This window comes from Ursus arctos, unplaced genomic scaffold (assembly GCF_023065955.2).
Source record: "Ursus arctos isolate Adak ecotype North America unplaced genomic scaffold, UrsArc2.0 scaffold_19, whole genome shotgun sequence".
In the NCBI taxonomy this organism is placed as follows: domain Eukaryota; kingdom Metazoa; phylum Chordata; class Mammalia; order Carnivora; family Ursidae; genus Ursus; species Ursus arctos.
Window position 1 is genome coordinate 43,818,033 of NW_026622863.1, and position 19,987 is coordinate 43,838,019.

The following is a 19,987-nucleotide window of genomic DNA, read 5'->3' on the forward strand; positions in this document are numbered from 1 at the left end:
AGTAGACACAGAAATAGAGGGACATAGACCCGGAAGGGGGGTCTCAAATCCAGTAATTTTTTGTTGAACTCCCAGAGGACACTGTGAATCTAGAGAGACCAACTTAGAGTCCCATGGAAGCCCTGTGTCACTAAACTTCTGGACTGACCATTGGTTCCCCTTTGCCTCTCCAGTACTATTACTCCGTGAGGGTCTTCGCTGGCCAGGAGCCCAGCTGTGTGTGGGTGGGCTGGGTCACCCCTGACTACCATCAGCACGACATGAACTTTGACCTCAGCAAGGTCCGGGCAGTGACTGTGACCATGGGGGACGAACAAGGCAACGTCCATAGCAGGTACCAGGGAGGGGTGGGAACTGTGGGAGGTGAGAGGTCACCGCTGGGCACCTGGCTCTCCCCAGGCTTGCCCCAGCAGCTTCCCTCCCCCTCTTCTTCTCTTCTTCTCTCCCTGTTTACTTTCCTCCTCTGGGTTTTTCCTCCTCTTCTGTTTCTGTTTGGTCTTTTCCATTTTCTCTTCTTTCATCTCACACTCTACTTTTTACATAACCTCCTGTCTCTGTTCTCTCTTCCTGCTCCCCTTCCCTCTCTTCCTCCTAGAACCCCCAGCCAACTTCTAAGAACACTCACTCTGAGGGGCTTGGGGTTTCGGGACTCAGGTCTGCAGATGGTGCGGGTCTGGGGATGGAGCTCTGAGGTCATGGTATTCTGGGAGTTTGGGGAAGGAAGTGTCCAGGGTCCAGAGCACCTCCGTTGAGGAGCCATGCACTGACCACTCCTGTTTCCTCCAGCCTCAAATGCAGCAACTGCTACATGGTGTGGGGCGGGGACTTCGTGAGCTCTGGGCATCAGGGTCGGATCAGCCACACAGACCTTGTCATTGGCTGCCTGGTGGACTTGGCCACTGGCTTGATGACCTTTACCGCCAATGGCAAAGAGAGCAACACCTTTTTCCAGGTGAGCCCAGCCCTCAGCAACTTAGCAATAGTGTCCTCATGTCCCAGTATGCTGGGAAGATCCTTCCAGTCCCCCTCTGAGGACAGACCCCAGGGAAGGCCAGATCGGGAAGTCCCTGGGAGACCACTTAGTCAACCGTCCACTGAATTGACACCCAGGAAGGAGGAGACAGAGCACTGCCTTGACCTTAGAGAGGGGTCCACAGTCCCTCTTGGGCCGGGTGACACCAATTGCCAACTTCTCACCAATCAGGGTACGCCCTAGAATGAATCATTTTTAACTTTTTATTATGAAAGATTTCAAACATACAACAAAATCAAAGGTCTCGTACCGTAAACACACATATACCCACTACCAAGAACCTCCCACCCACACTGGCTTTATCACATATTTATCCACTAATTCATCTACCTTGGATTTTATAAAATTTTATTTTAAATGGAGAAGTTAAAAAATATGCAAAAATAGAATAGTGTACTGGACCTCCATGTCCCCACTCTCCAGCTTCGGCTGTTACCCACTCGCAGGTATCTTGTCTCATCTTTACCCTTCACACCACCTTCACTTCCACACCCACTGGATGATTTTGAAGGAGACCCCAAATATCATATGGTTTCATCTCTTTTCAGTATGTGTCTCTACAAAACTAAGGATTCTTTTCAAAAGCATAACCACTATACCACTCGTATCTGAAAAAAAAAAAAAACCCTAAGAATTCCTAATTAATCACCTATCCAGTCCATGTTCACATTTCTCTGGTTGTCTCAAAAATGTCTTTTCCCCGTTTGTTCCTTTGAATTGGAATCCAAATAAAGTCATATATTTTAGTTGGTTGCTATGCCCCTCGAGTCTCTCATATATCTATTTCCCTTCCATCTCTCTCTTCTCTGCAATGTGTTTGTTGAAGAAACCAGGCTGTCTGTCCTGGAAAGCTTTGCTTCTCACAGTGTGGTCCCTGAATCAGCAGATCTGGATCACCTGGGGGCTCGTTAGAAATAAGGAATTTCAGGGGTGCCTGGGTGGCTCAGTCATTACGTGGCTGCCTTCGGCTCAGGTCATGATCTCAGCATTCTGGGATTGAGCCCCGCATCGGGCTCCCCACTCAGTGGGAAGCCTGCTTCTCCCTCTTTCACTCCCCCTCTTGTGTTCCCTCTGTCACTGCCTCTCTCTCTGTCAAATAAATAAGTAAAATAAAAATTAAAAAAAAGAAATAAGGAATTTCAGGCATCCCCCTAGACCTGCCCAGTGAGAATCCGAAATTTAACCCTGGGGGCGATTGGTGTCTACCACCATCTAAAGAGTGCTGGCCTGGCTTCTCAGTCTGTCTCTGGCTGATGCATCCCCGTGGTGGTGTTTTAACATTTTCCTCTGTTCCCTGTATTTTCTGTCAACTGGCAGATGGGTCCACAGGTGCGATTAGATTCAGGTTTGGCAAGACTGCTTCACAGATGATGGTGTTTGTGGTGATAGAGGCTGGGTGGGTTCCACTGCAGAGATTAAAAGGGCTGGAGGGAAAGTGCAGTCAGAAGACCTTCCTGGGTTTTGACGAATGAGTCTTGGGAGAGAAACAGAAATGGTATTCCAGGTGAAGGGCATGAAATGCACTATGACCCGGAAGATAACGTTGCTCCTGGGGAGCTGGAGAAGTCTGGGAGTCTGGATCAGAGGCAGTGTAGCCCACGAGCAACCTCAGGGTCACTGGGGCACTTTCAGAGCCTGAGTTTGGATCTGTAGACAAAAGCAGGATCAGGCTGGGGCAATCAACCCCAGAGTTCAGGATCCAGAGTCAAAATCACCTCCAGTTCACCCACTTCCTCACCCTGGCCTCTTCTTCCTTGCCAGGTGGAGCCCAACACGAAGCTGTTTCCTGCCGTCTTTGTCCTGCCCACCCACCAGAACGTCATCCAGTTTGAGTTGGGGAAACAGAAGGTAAGAGTGCAGCCATGGGGCAGGCTGAGGCAGTAGGTACGGGAGATCAGGCTGGCAGAGTGGCTGAAAAGTGGGGCAATCCAGGAGGTTTCCCTGGAAGCAGACTGGCAGGACAGAGAGGGCTGGGAATCCTGACCCGTGCACACCTCTGTGCCCCTAGAACATCATGCCGCTGTCCGCCGCCATGTTTCTGAGTGAGCGCAAGAACCCGGCCCCGCAGTGCCCACCTCGGCTAGAGGTGCAGATGCTGATGCCCATCTCGTGGAGCCGTATGCCCAACCACTTCCTGCAGGTGGAAACGCGACGTGCGGGCGAGCGGCTCGGCTGGGCGGTGCAGTGCCAGGAGCCGCTGACCATGATGGCTTTGCACATTCCTGAGGAGAACCGGTCAGGGCCGGCCCAGGCTCACGGGGGTGGGATGGGTATTGCAAGTCCTCTGGGGTCTGAAACCCTCTCAGTGCCCCCCTCCACCAGTACCCCAGGACTCCAGCCAACACCCCACTAGGCCCCAGATCTACCTCAGGGAACCCTGACTCAGCTCGGGCATCCCCAAATAAGACTCCAGGGGACTCCAGCCCCACCCATCTTAGTGGACCACAGACTCACCTCCAGGGACCTCAAACCTACCCCACAGGGCTCTAAGCCTGTCTCAAGGAGCCCAGATCCACACTGAGGAGCCACACGAACTCCAGGAGCCTCAAGTGCACCTCAGAAGGACATGGGCATTACTCAGAGAGGCCCGAATGCACCCCAGAGTGTCTTGGTCACACCCAGGGAGACTTTGGATGTATCTCATGGAGATCTCAAACCTAGTCCAGGGGACCCAGACACATGCAGGGTAGAAATGTGTTCACATGTATGGCAGGAATGTTCTTAGATACTGTGAACACACTTCAATCCCAGACACCCCAGGAGGCTCTGAATTGCTTCATCTTTCCTTTATTCAACAGATAGCTCTGAGCTCTTCCTGTGTGACCAGCAGCACTGTGGGCTGGAAACAAGTCCATGGGAATGGACATTCTAGCAATGCTCACGTATAAGTCAGGGGTCTCAGACTTGCCCAAGGGGACTCAGACCCATCCCCGGGAGTCTCAGATACACTCACTCACTTAATCAATCAATCAATCAATATATCTATCATCTATCTAACAAGTATTTATTGAGCACTTACTATGTGCTAAGTCCTGTTTAGGTGCTGGAAATACAGCAACAACAACAACAACAACAACAACAAAACCCAAAGGCAGAAATGTCCTGCCCTGGTGGGGTATACATTCTAGTCGTCTTCAAACATAGCCAGGTTACTCAGGCCTGCCAGAGGGAGGTTCAGTCCCAATTTGGGGATCCCAGACATATCTCAGTGTCACCAGATCTCCATGGACTCTCAGATACCCCAGAGTACCAGACCATCCCCCAGGGATCCCAGCTATATCACAAGGAGCCCCCAGACCACTGGGGACTTCCAGAACTATTAAAAGACTCCTAGACCCATCTCTGCAGACCTCAAAGAACCTTGACCCAGCAGGATACGGGGATTCCCTGCTGGGGGTGCCGACACTCACCTTAGCATCTCTTTGCCTGTCTGTGGTCTGTCCCTGTCCGTGGCCCATCTCCACCGCAGATGCATGGACATTCTGGAGCTGTCGGAGCGCCTGGACCTGCAGCGGTTCCACTCTCACACCCTCCGCCTCTACTGCGCCGTGTGCGCGCTGGGCAACAACCGCGTGGCGCATGCTCTGTGCAGCCACGTGGACCAGGCGCAGCTGCTGCACGCGCTGGAGGACGCGCACCTGCCCGGCCCGTTGCGGGCCGGCTACTACGACCTCCTCATCAGCATACACCTCGAAAGCGCCTGCCGCAGCCGCCGCTCCATGCTCTCCGAGTACATCGTGCCCCTCACGGAGGAGACCCGCGCCATCACTCTCTTCCCGACCGGAAAAAGCGCGGAAAATGGCTCCCGCCGCCACGGCCTACCTGGCGTTGGCGTCACCACCTCGCTGCGGCCTCCACACCATTTCTCACCTCCCTGTTTCGTGGCTGCCCTGCCGGCTGCTGGCGTGGCGGAGGCTCCGGCCCGCCTCAGCCCCAGCATCCCCCTGGAGGCCCTGCGGGATAAAGCACTGAGAATGCTGGGAGAGGCCGTGCGAGATGGTGGGCAGCACGCACGTGACCCCGTCGGGGGCTCTGTGGAGTTCCAGTTTGTGCCCGTGCTCAAGCTCGTGTCCACCCTGCTGGTAAGGGTTTCCTCCTGCTTCCCTTTGTCCCATTCTTCCACATTCCAAATCATCCATCGACCCCCCTCTCATATATGCATCCAGCCACCCATTCACCTCTCCGTCCTCTACCTTTCAGTTTACCCTTCTATTATCTACTCATCTTTCATTCACTTTTCCTCCCATCCATTCATCTGTCATCTCTTAATCTGTTTATTAATTTTTTCTCCCTTCTTTCCATTCATCCATCCAAACAACCATCATTCATCTATCCGTCCATCCTGCACCCATCTATTCATTCAAACATGCCGCCATCTTCCCAGCCACAAGTCCATTTATTTATCCTTCCATTCTCTGCCCACATACCCATCCATCCATGGATCCATCTACCCTACTTTCAGTCTGGTTGTCCACTCGCCCTTCCATTTACTCATACATCAGTATATCCACCTTTCCATCTATTCATTTATCCACCTAGCCATTTATTTATTAATCTGTCTTTCCTTTCATAATCCAATTATCATCATCCTTCCAGCTGTGAATACATTCATCCACACATCCATCCACCCATCTACAGATTCATCTGTTCCTTCATCTTCCACCTACCTGTCTGTCCACCAATGCATCTCTCAATCCATATGTATATACACCCATCCACCTACCACAAATCCATCCAACCGTCTACACCCATTCATCCACCCACCATCCACCCATTCTTCATCCTTTATCCCTTCTTCATGTATCTTTTCATTCACATACTCATCTAATGTCTCATCCATATATCCATCCAACCAAATTTTCATTTGCAAACCTATCCACCCATCCATCATCCAAACATCTCACCGCCCACCCTGGCTATTTACCCATTTGTCTATTTACCATCCACTTATTTACATACTCATGCACCTGTCAAATCATCCATCCACTTACCCACCTGTCCATACATTATATATCCTGTCATCCATCCACCCATCTCTTCCTCCACCTTTACCTTCACCTCTCCATCCATTATCTGTCCATCAGTTTCTCTCCCTTCAAACCTCTACTATTCCATCTATTAATTCAGCCAACCAGTCCTCCCCCCATTATCCATCTCTCTTTCCCCACCGTCTTTCCCTTTCATCTACCTGCTTTCCCTCCATCTGTTAGCATCTTCATTATGTTTACTGAGAACTAGCATATACTGGGAGCTATGAGGTCATGCCATCAGTAAGTGTATGTCCTATTCCAGAGTCACATATGCTCAAGTTTAGGAGAAAGGACATTTATTAGTGAAGGGAGAGGTGCTCATGTTTGGCTATGCAGTCTGGGCCAAGTTAGGTGGGACACAGGGTGTGGATCTGGGGAGATCTTAAGGAGGATGGACAACAGGGCAGGGGAGTGCCATTTCTTTGTGTAGGAGAAATCATATGTAGCCCATGCAGGAATGAAGCTGGCATGTGCAGGAGAAGCATGTCTGGGGAATGAGGCTGGGACTTGATTTGGAGGTCTTGCAGGCCACAGTGAAGGACCCAGGCTTTGTCCTGTAGGTGATGGGCATCTTTGCCGATGAAGATGTGAAACAGATCTTGAAGATGATTGAACCTGAAGTATTCACTGAGGAAGAAGAGGAAGAGGAAGAGGAGGAAGAAGAAGAGGAAGATGAAGAGGAGAAGGAGGAGGATGAGGAGGAAGAGGCACAGGAGAAAGAAGATGAGGAAAAAGAGGAAGAGGAGACAGCAGAAGGGGAAAAAGAAGAAGGCTTGGAGGAAGGGCTGCTCCAGATGAAGTTGCCGGAGTCTGTGAAGTTACAGGTGGGCTGATTCTTCCTGTTCTCCAGCTGGGCTGGGAGACACAGGGTCTGGTGGGGCAGAAGTCTGGACTTTGTCCCGAGGAAGTGGGGAGCTGTGGAAGTGCCACAGATGATTGGATGCTGCTAGCTTCGAATGATCTCTCTGGTTGCCATGTGGCAGGTGGATTGAAGGGATAAGACCATGGAGAAGGCTGGCTTAAGGATCCAGGCAGGAAACGATGGTGGCAGATAGGGCGGGGCCATGGAGGGGGGAGAGGAAGCCAGAAAAGTTTCAAGGATGGTCTCATCACCATCATTCCTACTGCATGGCTGTCCTCCCACAGATGTGCCACCTGCTGGAGTATTTCTGTGACCAAGAGCTGCAGCACCGTGTGGAATCCCTAGCAGCCTTTGCAGAGCGCTACGTGGACAAACTCCAGGCCAACCAGAGGGACCGCTATGGCCTCCTCATAAAAGCCTTCACCATGTCTGCAGCTGAGACTGCCCGACGTACTCGCGAATTCCGCTCCCCACCCCAGGAGCAGGTACTCTGACCCTTGACCCCAGCTGTCATTACTGTCTAAACCCCAACTTTAACCTGTCCCCCTACTGATGGTACTAAACCTTTAAACTCATGCTTGACCTCTGAGCCTATTGATATAATTATCTCTTATTCTTCTACTTCCCTCTGAACCAGTCTGACCTCTTAGTCCTTTCAAACTGACACTGACTCCTTTCAAACCTCTAGTCTCTCAGATAGTCTTCACCAGCTCATGACCTTAAACAGGGACTCACAATTCGATCTTTGATCTTTGACCTCAGAGTTTCTGCTCTTGGGCCTCTGACCCTCATTCTAACTTTTGACCTTCCTCCAGATAAACATGCTACTGCAGTTCAAAGATGGTGAGGATGAGGAAGATTGTCCTCTCCCTGAAGAGGTCCGACAGGATTTGCTCGAATTTCATGAAGACTTGCTGGCACACTGTGGTAAGAGAGATCAGAGAATCCATCTCCCAAACTTTCTCTTGAGACCTCTCCCAAAGTTTCCCTAAGATTTCCTGATTTTAAATATGTACAGTATTGGTGCAGTGTAACTTTTGGTTGAATGAATGAATACATGAATGAATGAATGAATGAATGAATGAACAGACATATAAGTGAACAGATAGAGGATGAGTGAAAGGATATGTTTGTGTGGGTATTTGAGTGGATTATACATGGATGGATGGCTATAAGCAAGTGGATGATGAGTGTGTAAATTGATGGATAGATGAATGAGTAAAGAAATGGGTGAAGAGATGGCTGGGTGATGGATGGTTAAGGACAAGGATATGGATGGATGGATGGATGGATGGATGGATAATTGAAAATTGAATGGAGAGATGGTTGGGTGCCTAGAGGGATGAATGGATAACCTCCATTTTTTCTAATAGTAAGTCAGTTAATAATCTTACTAAGATTCTTTTATATGTGATGAGTGGTTTTTCTCTGGCTGACTTTCAAGTTTTCCATTTGCCTTGGCTTTGAAACAGTTGGGTATGATGTATCCGGTGTGGCACCCTCTGATTTTATCCTACTTGGAGTTTGTTAAGATTCTTGGATATGTAGGGGCGCCTGGGTGGCACAGCGGTTAAGCGCCTGCCTTCGGCTCAGGGCATGATCCCGGCGTTCTGGGATCGAGCCCCACATCAGGCTCTTCAGCTATGAGCCTGCTTCTTCCTCTCCCGCTCCCCCTGCTTGTGTTCCCTCTCTCGCTGGCTGTCTCTATCTCTGTCAAATAAATAAAATCTTTAAAAAAAAAAAAAGATTCTTGGATATGTAGATTAATATTTTGCATCAAATTTGGGATTTGGGGGCTATTATTTCTCTAAGTATTTTCCCTGCCATTTCTCATCTCACTTTCTGGGATTCCCATTATGCATATATTTATATACTTCATGGTGTCCCACAGGCTCTGAGGCTCTTCATTCTTTTTTGCTCTTCAGACTGGATAACCTGTATTGTCCTACCTTCAAGTTCACTGATTCTTTCTCCCGCCAGCTCAAATATGCTGTTGTACCCCTCTAGTGATTTTAAAATTTCAGTTACTGTATTTTTCAGCCCCAGAATTTCTATATGGTTGTTTTTATATGATCTACCTCTTTATTAATATTCTGTATTTGAGGAGTCATTGTCATCATACTTTAATACTTTCAACATGGTTTCCTTTAGTTCTTTGGACCTATTTACAAGAGTTAGTTTGAAAGATGTTTAAAAGGCTTCAAAGAATGAATAAGTGAACAAACATATGAACATATGGAGAAATAAATGAAAAACCTAAGAATGCACACCTGAAGGAGTAACGAATGAACCAGTGAGTGAAGAAGTGAATGACTGAGTAGATGAATAAGCACACAGATGAATGACACCCTCTCCCTTTGACCACCTCCAGGAATTCAGCTGGAGGGGGAGGAGGAGGAACCAGAGGAAGAGGCCACCCTGGGCAGCCGCCTGATGAGCCTGTTGGAGAAAGTACGGCTGGTGAAGAAGAAGGAGGAGAAACCTGAGGAGGAACCACCTGCTGAGGAGAGCAAACCCCGTGAGGACTGGGGCCATCAGGGAGGGGACAGGGATGGGGTGGCATTTGGGGAGCCTCTAGGTCCAAGACAGGCCATGAGGAGTCGGGCAAGGGAAGGGTAGACTAATGAGAGAGGAGGAGTTGGGGGTGGCGGTGAGAGAACAGACATGCTGAAAGTGTAGGTCCAAGTGTGGGAGCTGCACAGTTTGTGTGTTGGACCAGCAAGACATACGGCCTGCCAGAGCAGAGAAATACATGCCACCCTGCGATGGTGGCAGCTCCTGTACCACCATGTCTTCCATGACCTCATGGCTGTTTCTTGTTTTTCTCTTCTTTTTCTGGTGAAATGATTACTATGATGAGGGATTAGAAAAGCAATTATGATAAATGTTGGGCCAATAGGCCATTATGCAAAATATATTTTAGCTCCATCCAACAAAGACAGAGTCCCTGACGTTGGTACAGGGTTTATTCTACAACATTCAAGAAGCTGTTATTGGGCCAGCTCTGGGCCAGGCACTATTGGCAGGGCTGGGGAATACTGTAGCGGGATAGAGTCAAAATCTCTACCCTCCAGGAGTTGAGAATATTATAACAGATGTATATACATACATATACCAGAATGTCAGGTGGCCATGGGTGCTAAGGAGAAAAGTAAAGCTGAGTGATAGGAGAGAGAGAGATAAAGATGGAGGGGTCAGAGTGGGGGAGTGAGGTGTACAAAGATCTGGAGAAGATGATTGGTACAAAGGGAATAACCAGTGCAAAGGCCCTGAGGCAGGAATATGCTTGGTGTTGTTTAAAGGCCAGTGTGGCTGGAGCAGAGTGAGCCAGGGAAGAGGGGCAGGAGATGAGGTCAAAGGGACAGGGCCAGATTGTGTAGCACTGGAAGGTCATGAATTGACACCATCATTCAGTGCCAGTGCATGGAGATTTCTCTTAATCCTGAGACACATAAGACATCTGTCTTTTCTCCCAGAAATCCTGGGAAAGAGCAGGGTTGGAAGAGAAAGAGATAGAGAGAGAGAAATGGACGCTGGATGTAGGAGAGATGAGTCCCAGGGAGATGTCCAGGGAAAAGAAAACAGTTCATTTTGACATCATTTCCAAATGATACCAAAGTCCACAAGTTTTCTTTGTGTCTGTTGTCTCTCTTGATGAAAATTCAACAGTATTTTTACAGAACAAGTGGAATTATGATTTCAAAAGTACATTATATATTCCAAAGGTGCTTATAATGTACTCTGGTATTTTGAAGTGATACAATTTCTTTTTCCTCTTGAAACTTTTAGGGGGCCCTTCACCTTAGGGTGAAGAGGACAGGGAGGCTCTTAGGGCAATAAAAAAAAAAATCTTCCAGGATCTGCCCACTCCTGGCAGGTGGAGGGTAGGGGCGGTTAGTAACCGAGAAGCCCTCTGGAAAGAGGGGCCCTTTCTGCATTGTTCTGGCTCAAGGCCCCAACTTGGCAGTGTTCTTCTTTTTTTTTTTTTAAAGATTTTATTGGGGCGCCTGGGTGGCACAGCAGTTGGGCGTCTGCCTTCGGCTCAGGGCGTGATCCCGGAGTTATGGGATTGAGCCCCACATCAGGCTCCTCCGCTATGAGCCTGCTTCTTCCTCTCCCACTCCCCCTGCTTGTGTTCCCTCTCTCGCTGGCTGTCTCTATCTCTTTCAAATAAATCAATAAAATCTAAAAAAAAAGATTTTATTGATTTATTTGATAAAAAGAGTGAGAGAGGGAACACAAGCAAGGAGAGTGTGAGAGGGAGAAGCAGTCTTCCCGCCGAGCAGGGAGCCTATGCGGGGCTCGATCCCAGGACACTGGGATCATGACCTGAGCCGAAGGCAGACGCTTAACGGCTGAGCCACCCAGGCGCCCCCAACCTGGCAGCATTCTGACACTTATGTCCCCTTCCCAGAGTCATTGCAAGAGCTGGTGTCCCACACAGTGGTGCATTGGGCTCAAGAGGACTTCGTGCAGAGCCCCGAGCTTGTACGGGCCATGTTCAGCCTCCTGCACCGGCAGTACGACGGGCTTGGGGAGCTGCTGCGTGCCCTGCCCCGGGCATACACCATCTCACCATCATCCATGGAGGACACCATGAGCCTGCTTGAGTGCCTCGGCCAGATCCGATCACTGCTTATCGTGCAGATGGGTCCCCAGGAGGAAAACCTCATGATCCAGAGCATTGGGTGAGGCCCTGCCCCCTCCCTGGATTTCGCACATCCCCCAGGAAGGAGGAAGGCCCTCCTAGCTCCAGCTTGTGCCCCTGGCTCATGTCCCCTGGATGCAATAATGTCTCCTTCCTCCACTTCTGCCCCATCCTTGGGGTGATATACTTCTCCCAGTAGCTAGCCCATCTCCCTGGCTAATGTCCACTCCCCTCCCCTCTCCACCCAAACCCCCGGGGTAACAGCTCTTACTCACCTGTGACTCTTGGCACAAGAGTTACCCTCTTCGAGCTTCAGTGTTCATCTCTAAACTGGGGCAGAGCCATGCCTACCCCATAGAGTCATGTGAGGCTTCTGTGGGCTCATGCACGTCATTATGCTATTGATAATGGTAATGGTGGTATTGAGCTCTCACTCAGTGTCGAGTGCCTCATTCATTCACTCAGCAAGCATTCATTGAGCGCCTACTCTGTGCCAGGCCCTTTCTAGGCACTTGGGGAATACAACATGCAACGTGGTAAGGATCTCCGCCTTGGGGAGCCCACCTTGGATCCATGCCTCAGTTTCCTCTTCTATAAAATAGGGACAATTACAGTTCCTGCCTTCCAGAGTGGACATAAAGATTGAATGAGTTCAGATCTGTAAAGGGGGATGGTGCCAGGCATGAAGGAAGAACTCAGTAAATGTTGACTGTTATCCCAATGGTGGTGACAGCTCTCCCAAGGGTCTGGGGGCTCTCCCTGGACTTGGGCCCCACCTGGCCCCTGGTGACCCCATGTACTCTACCTGTTCACAGGAACATCATGAACAACAAAGTCTTCTACCAACACCCGAACTTGATGCGAGCACTGGGCATGCATGAGACAGTCATGGAGGTCATGGTGAATGTCCTCGGGGGTGGTGGTGAATCCAAGGTAAGGGGCCTGTGGGGGCCGAGGAGCTCAGGGCAGGGGGGGTCCAGGGGGCAGGCACTGACCACTGGCCCACTCTGCCTGCCCAGGAGATCCGCTTCCCCAAGATGGTGACAAGCTGCTGCCGTTTCCTCTGCTACTTCTGTCGCATCAGCCGGCAGAACCAACGCTCCATGTTTGACCACCTGAGCTACCTGCTGGAGAACAGTGGCATCGGCCTGGGTGAGAGCCCCCGAGCCTGGGCTGGGGGCGCTGTCCCCCACGGCCCACTCTTGGTGGTCCATCCACACATCCATCTCTGCTGGCTCACTCTCAACCCACCCCAGCTTTAGCCCTGTGATGAGCAGTGCTGGGGATACCCAGACAGCTCCGGCCCTGGCCCTCACAGGGCTCACGCTGCAGCATGGAAGACAGACAGTGACAGCCCAGAGTGGTCAGGCCAGAGGAGGCACCTGACATAGGCTGTAAAAGGGGTGGTCACGGAGGGCTTCCGAGAGGAGGTGAGATAAGCAGCAGTGAGACTGTCAGCTATGTACCTCTGAAGAGCATTCTCCCTGCCTCTCGCCCTCACAGGCATGCAGGGCTCCACGCCTCTGGATGTGGCAGCTGCTTCCGTCATTGACAACAACGAGCTGGCCCTGGCATTGCAAGAGCAGGACCTGGAGAAGGTGTGGAAGGGGGAGGCCTGGCCCCTGTGTGGCCCTTTGGGGCACCTGCTGATTTGGGACCCACTCTATGGGATGGTCCAGGATTGAACCAGAAGGACAATCATTCGCAGGGGAAGAGCAGGGCCCAGTCCCTCATTCATAGGGCTGAGTGCAAATCCATACTTCACCCGCCCGCAGCTGCACGACTTTGGCACGTTTCTTGGCCCTCTGTGCCCCTGCTTCTGTGCATGGCGGAGAAGGGCGTGGGCTCTGGAGTTCAGCGACTTAGGCTAACTCCCCTTGCTCTCTTGCTGTGTGGACTTGGACAAGTGACTTAAATTCTCCGGGCCTCTGTCTCCTCATCTGTAGAATGAATATAATAATAGAACAGGGTTATCCTCAGGATAAAATGAGTTAACCCACGAAAGCATTTATAAAACAGTAAGCACTCAGTAAGAATTAATCTGCTATTATAGTACTACTCATTCAACAACTATTTCCCAAGGACGTGCCAGGACCTGTCCTAGTTAGTAGGGGTATGACAGGGATTGAGACAAGCAAAAAGTCTTGTCCTCGCGAAGCTGGCATTCTAGTTGGGAAGATGGATAACAAACAAGATGAACAAGTAAAATACATCGTGTATTAGCTAGTGATGAGTGTTAAGGATGAAAACAGTGAGTGGGGGAGAGAAGCATCAAGTGTCAGGAGGGTGTCCAAGTTTAGACAAGTGTGATCAGAGGACGCCTCACTGAGAAGGTGACATTCAGGTAAAGCTCTGAAGGATGAGAGGGGCCATATGGACATCAGGGGGAAGAGCATTCTGGGCAGTGCAAAGGCCCTGAGACAGAAGTGAACCTCATGAGTTTGAGGAGCAGCAGAATGGTTGGAGCAGAGGGAGTAAGGGGTTAGTGGTGGGAAATGAGGGCAGGGAGGCGACAGGGAAGATTGTGCAGAGGGTCTTAGTGGGCCACCGAGTGGGCTCTGGGTCTTAGCCTAAGTGAGATGGCCCATAGGAGGGCTCCAAGCAAGGAAGGGACACTTCTGTGTGGGGGGGGGTGGGGGGGATAGACCGGGTGGGGGGAGCAAGGAGTCCAGGAAGAAGGCCGCTTGGTTGGTACAGGTGGGAGATGAGGGGTAGAGGATGATGATTGTTTGCTGAGAGATCCAGAAATGAATCGGGTTGCAGAGCTCCATGGATGGGCAGGGACGTGTGAGCCTTAGGGAGGAAACGGAGTGAGTCTGGCCTCTGGCTGAGCCCCCCTCCACCCCCAGGTGGTGTCCTACCTGGCGGGTTGTGGCCTTCAGAGCTGCCCCATGCTCCTGGCCAAAGGGTACCCAGACATCGGCTGGAACCCGTGTGGTGGTGAGCGCTACCTGGACTTTTTACGCTTCGCTGTCTTCGTCAACGGTAAGTCAGGAGTTGGCGGTGACAGGGCAGGGGGCTGGGGGCCACTTCCTAGCCCGGGCAGGGATTCCTCTGGGTGGGCGGGGCTGGCAGGATGCAGAGGCCAATGGGGGCCTGGCATTAACCCTGGAGGTGCTGGGTCCTGGGCTGCCAGGGCGGGGTCCCTGGGCTCATGAGGCCTCCTGACCCCGGCGGAGGCGCCAGGTGAGAGCGTGGAGGAGAACGCCAACGTGGTGGTGAGGCTGCTCATCCGCAAGCCCGAGTGCTTCGGGCCCGCCCTGCGGGGTGAGGGCGGCTCGGGGCTGCTGGCCGCCATCGAAGAGGCCATTCGCATCTCTGAGGACCCGGCGCGCGATGGCCCAGGCGTCCGCAGGGACCGGCGGCGTGAGCAGTGAGTCTCCCACCTCCTCAGCAGAACGGGCCCACCTTCCCGGTGCCCCTTGCCACCTCCCCCACACCGCCCACCTTCCCCTGCAGCTTTGGCGAAGAGCCCCCAGAGGAGAACCGGGTGCACCTGGGACACGCCATCATGTCCTTCTACGCTGCCTTGATTGACCTGCTAGGACGCTGTGCACCAGAGATGCACGTGAGACCTAGACGTCCAGGGACAGGGAGGGGCACATAGGGCCAACCTTGAACCTCTTCAGTCAGGCCTTGGACAACATAGACTGAGCTCTCACTCTATGGGTGGTCTTAGGCGAGACAGTCCTGGGGACAGACACACCAGTGACCAAGACATCCCCAGGCCCGGCTCTCACGGAGCTCCCAGACCAGCGGGGGAGACCAAGCAATGAGGGCCAGGGGTGGTCAGGGTGGCAGTAGGAAACACAGGCAGAGGAGTCAGGGCTGGGAATTCTAGAGCTTACCCCGCGAGGAGTCCTCCTCTACCTGTCAGTGGGTCAGGAAGGGATGGTTGGAGTAATGAGCAAATGGGACACAGGGTGCTGGATGATGCGGCCGCTTCCCTCTTCCAGCTAATCCAAGCCGGCAAGGGAGAGGCCCTGCGGATCCGCGCCATCCTGCGCTCCCTCGTGCCCCTGGAAGACCTTGTGGGCATCATCAGCCTCCCTCTGCAGATCCCCACCCTGGGCAAAGGTGCGGAGGGGGCAGGACTCAGCAAGGGAGGGCTGCAGGGGAGGGAGTGGATGGGTCCAAAGGGCATCCTTGACCCCCTGCCCTCCTGGCCCACAGATGGGGCTCTGGTACAGCCAAAGATGTCGGCATCCTTCGTGCCAGACCACAAGGCATCCATGGTGCTCTTCCTGGACCGAGTGTACGGCATTGAGAACCAGGACTTCTTGCTGCATGTGCTGGACGTGGGGTTCCTGCCTGACATGCGTGCAGCCGCTTCGCTGGACACGGTGAGCAGCCCCGCCCGGCTAGCCACCCTCCCTGCCTCCAGAGAGGACACCAGATGGGGCACGGCCATAGCAGCCATGCTTCTGTTTGTTCTGGGCTTGTGTACATATCCTAATCCTCCCTCCCCACCCCCCACCTCGTCAAGATGGAAAACAAAACCAAGATAAACTCTAAGTTCTGGGCGAGGGTGGGTGGAACTCTCCAACATCTCATCTTTCTTATTTAAGAAATAATCATTCTCGATGGTGGCTCAGCACCAAGGACACAGACCTGAGCACAACAGTCACAATAGTTATGTAGATATATGATAGTTACACAGGTTATAGGAGGGGACACAGCACAGTAAGATGAGGACAGAACTGGCCGCTGGTGTGGCCGCATGGAGGTCACTGGTGAGCTTGCTGAGCACTTGCAGTGAGGCGGTGAGGGAAGAGCCTTACTGGAGGGGGTTTACAAAGGTCTGGTAGGTGAGGTATTGGGACAGCGGGTGTCAACAATTCTTTACACGTTGGTGACAGAGGACGCAGAGGAATGATGATATGCTGGACAGGTGACCTTGGCTGAGAGAAGATTCTTAAGGTGGGAGAAATAACTGTCGGCTACTAACTGAGAAAGGCAACACTGCAACTTGATTCTGTATCTACCAGTGTATCAGAAATACCGAGGGCAGGGGCACCTGGCTGGCTCCGTCGGTGGAGCATGCGACTTTTGACCTTGGTGTTGTGAGTTCGAGCCCCGTACTGGGTGTAAAGATTATGTAAAAATTAAAAAACCTTAAAAAAAAAAAGAAAAGAAAAAAGAAAGAAAAAAAGACTGAGGGCAGAGGCACAAGTTAAAGGACACCAGCAGGTTGTGACCAGCCAAACCCAAGATGTAGGAAACTCCACTGGATAAATGATCCAGTTTTTCCAGCAAAGCAATAGCATTAAAAATAATAGGAAAGGAGACAATTACAGATGAAAAGACCTGAGGCCCAGCAGTCAGATAACATACAGTATGGGGAGGCTTCCGGGTGCCCCGATCCAAACAATACCACATAAATGTAAAGCGATTTTTGAGACAATTGGAGAGCGCTGATCATGAATTTTGCACGCTTGTTAATTCTGTTGGGTGTGAAAGTGGCCGCCTGGGATGTTAAACAGAAACACCTGCCTGAATGGAGATACATATTTAAATATCCATGGGTAAAACGGTCTATGGCTGGGGCTGTATAAAAATATTACAGGAAAAAAAGGTGCGGTAGGAGAGGAAATAAGCACGCAGAACGATATCTGCAGACCAGTCTACTCTGGATAAGGAGGGTTCATTCATTGGTTCTTGGACTTCTGTATGTTTGAAATTTTGTAAAGTAATGTTAGAGACAGTGGGGAGCAGTGTTGCTGGGGGTGTGGGGGGAAGATCCGAAGCCAGGGCCACCGCAGGCGCGCAAGGCCGGCCTGATGCCCCCACTCTGCGCCCCAGGCCACTTTCAGCACCACGGAGATGGCGCTGGCCCTGAACCGCTACCTGTGCCTGGCGGTGCTGCCGCTCATCACCAAGTGCGCGCCGCTCTTCGCGGGCACCGAGCACCGCGCCATCATGGTGGACTCCATGCTGCACACGGTGTACCGCCTGTCCCGCGGCCGCTCGCTCACCAAGGCGCAGCGCGACGTCATCGAGGACTGTCTCATGGCACTCTGCAGGTGGGGCGGGGCCAGGGGTGCGGGTGGGGCGGCAGGGGTGGAGGGGTGCGGCCGGCCGGGGGTCGAGACCCCGCCGCCCCCTTTGGTGCGTGTCTCCGCAGGTACATCCGCCCGTCCATGCTGCAGCACCTGCTGCGGCGCCTGGTGTTCGACGTGCCCATCCTGAACGAGTTCGCCAAGATGCCGCTCAAGGTGAGCGCGGGCCCTCTTCAGCGTGCGCGGCCCTCGGGCCTCCGCGCTCGTGTGTCCCGCACCGCCCAGCGCACTTAACCTGCCAAGTGTTGAGGGCAGCGTCCCCACGGAAACCTCTCTGGCGTTCTCACTGGCATACTAGGATTTCCAAGACAGTCCCTCCGCGTCATTGGTGCCGCTAGCGCTCCCTCATTAGCGCTTGATTCGCCCAACAGCGAGCCAGGCCACACCTAAATTAGCGCGTATTTGCATGGAGTACACTGCTTTTCCTAATTAGCATGCTTATTCGTGTGCCCAGACCACCAGCCTTATTCTTTTCAAATGAGTGCATTGATTTGAATAAATAGCACCCCCGCTATTCTGAATATTTGCAGTCTCTCCTATAATTTTTTTTTTGGCCGCTCGTTTGCATAAGGAGATACCTCCAACTCCGATTATCTTGACTGTTTTACATAATACATCTAAACCAGCCCGTTTCAAATTTGCATAGTGAATATGGAGGCCCTCTTCCCAATTACCATATATTTGCATGGGGTTCTGCCTGTATTTGTTTGCCTTGGTCGTTCACGGGCGTGCGGATCACTCCATCCATATGTCCGCTTGCACTTCTCACACAACCCTACCTCTGGATTAATATTAGCGTGCTTGTTTGTGTAAAGCAACACCAGACAAATTGAGTGCCCATCCTGACTCTAAATCGGAATGCTAAATTTGCATGGTAAACGGTCCGGACCACTCTCCAATAAGCATACCATTTTCCCTCATTAGCATCATTTGCATAACCCACATTGCCTTAGTAATTTAAAGACCCTGGCACCCTGGCCTCCTTGGCCTTTCTTTTGCCTGCCACCTACTATGTGCCTCTCATTTGTGTGTCCCCCCTCTTGCTCCCACGCAGCTCCTCACCAACCACTATGAGCGCTGCTGGAAGTACTACTGCCTCCCCACGGGCTGGGCTAACTTCGGGGTCACCTCCGAGGAAGAGCTGCACCTCACTCGCAAACTCTTCTGGGGCATCTTTGACTCGCTGGCCCATAAGGTCTGGACACGTGGTGGAGGACGGGCTGCAAGGAGCCTGTTTGGAGGGTTTGGGGCCCAAAGTTGGGGGATCCAGAATGAAATTCCCAAACTTGGGGTTCAGAGAGGGAGCCAGTTGGGCGGTTTGGACCCAGAAGAATCTATGCGTTGGGTCTCTGGTTTGGTTGTAATGAAAGGGGGGATGGGCCTCTATTTTGGGGGCTTAGAGAGGGGTGATATGGGGGTAGTTTTGAGGTTCCTTGTGGGCTGAGGTTTGGTTTTCAGGGAGAGAGGCCATAATTGAGGTCTTCGGGCCCAGGGAGGAGGGTGGATTGTTGGAGGGGTGAGTTGAGGTCCTAGGGCTCCAAGATTTGAAGGCGCTGCCAGGCCTGCAATGACCCCCCCCACCCCTGGCATCCCCAGAAGTATGATGCAGAGCTGTACCGCATGGCTATGCCTTGTCTGTGCGCCATCGCAGGGGCTCTGCCCCCTGACTACGTGGACGCCTCGTACTCATCCAAGGCCGAGAAAAAGGCCACGGTGGACGCTGAAGGCAACTTTGATCCTCGGCCTGTGGAGACCCTCAAGTGAGGCCTGGGGGCAGGAGTCGGGTGGGGATTGGGGGCTGGGAGAAGGAGAAGAAGGTTTTGGACATGGAAGGAGGGGCCAGCCCCAACATCTGCCCATCCTATCCCCCCAATAGTGTGATCATCCCAGAGAAGCTGGACTCCTTCATTAATAAGTTTGCAGAGTACACGCATGAGAAGTGGGCCTTCGACAAGGTTGGCGCCAGGGTCCTCCCCTCCCCTCCCCAGCAAGCCCCATTCCTGCCGGCCTTTCTCAAGACCCCAGCTTCCCCCAGACCCAGGTCCTCCCTGAGGCCCCAGGTTTCCCTGAGACCCCCAACTCTTCCTGAGACCCAGAACCTCCCCAGGAGCCTTCAGCCCCTCCAGGAACTCCTCCAGGAGTCCCCCAGGCTGCTGTCCACCCCTCCTCCTGCCCCCACCCTCAGCTCCATAGTGGCGCTGCCCCTCCCTCTCCCCTCTCCACCTCCAGATCCAGAACAACTGGTCCTATGGGGAGAACATAGATGAGGAACTGAAGACCCATCCCATGCTGAGGCCCTATAAGACCTTTTCAGAGAAGGTGAGCAAGTCTTGGGGCCCAATGCTAGGAGTCCCA

The 19,987-nt window shown here is 52.2% G+C and overlaps 1 protein-coding gene across 1 annotated transcript in view; it reads left to right on the plus strand.

Annotated features, from left to right (window-relative positions):
• Window positions 1-19,987, plus strand: part of RYR1 (ryanodine receptor 1) — a 108,369-nt gene that overhangs the window by 31,160 nt on the left and 57,222 nt on the right. The window contains exons 30-53 of the mRNA XM_048223677.2: window positions 174-334; window positions 787-952; window positions 2,795-2,881; window positions 3,042-3,268; window positions 4,503-5,115; window positions 6,624-6,887; window positions 7,210-7,410; window positions 7,741-7,852; window positions 9,297-9,443; window positions 11,340-11,613; window positions 12,389-12,506; window positions 12,593-12,725; window positions 13,077-13,171; window positions 14,423-14,558; window positions 14,760-14,946; window positions 15,033-15,141; window positions 15,530-15,650; window positions 15,747-15,916; window positions 17,376-17,596; window positions 17,698-17,788; window positions 18,687-18,827; window positions 19,229-19,392; window positions 19,509-19,587; window positions 19,862-19,951. Of these exons, the coding sequence (XP_048079634.1) occupies window positions 174-334; window positions 787-952; window positions 2,795-2,881; window positions 3,042-3,268; window positions 4,503-5,115; window positions 6,624-6,887; window positions 7,210-7,410; window positions 7,741-7,852; window positions 9,297-9,443; window positions 11,340-11,613; window positions 12,389-12,506; window positions 12,593-12,725; window positions 13,077-13,171; window positions 14,423-14,558; window positions 14,760-14,946; window positions 15,033-15,141; window positions 15,530-15,650; window positions 15,747-15,916; window positions 17,376-17,596; window positions 17,698-17,788; window positions 18,687-18,827; window positions 19,229-19,392; window positions 19,509-19,587; window positions 19,862-19,951 (4,107 nt within the window). The remainder of the gene's footprint in view (window positions 1-173; window positions 335-786; window positions 953-2,794; window positions 2,882-3,041; window positions 3,269-4,502; window positions 5,116-6,623; window positions 6,888-7,209; window positions 7,411-7,740; window positions 7,853-9,296; window positions 9,444-11,339; window positions 11,614-12,388; window positions 12,507-12,592; window positions 12,726-13,076; window positions 13,172-14,422; window positions 14,559-14,759; window positions 14,947-15,032; window positions 15,142-15,529; window positions 15,651-15,746; window positions 15,917-17,375; window positions 17,597-17,697; window positions 17,789-18,686; window positions 18,828-19,228; window positions 19,393-19,508; window positions 19,588-19,861; window positions 19,952-19,987) is intronic.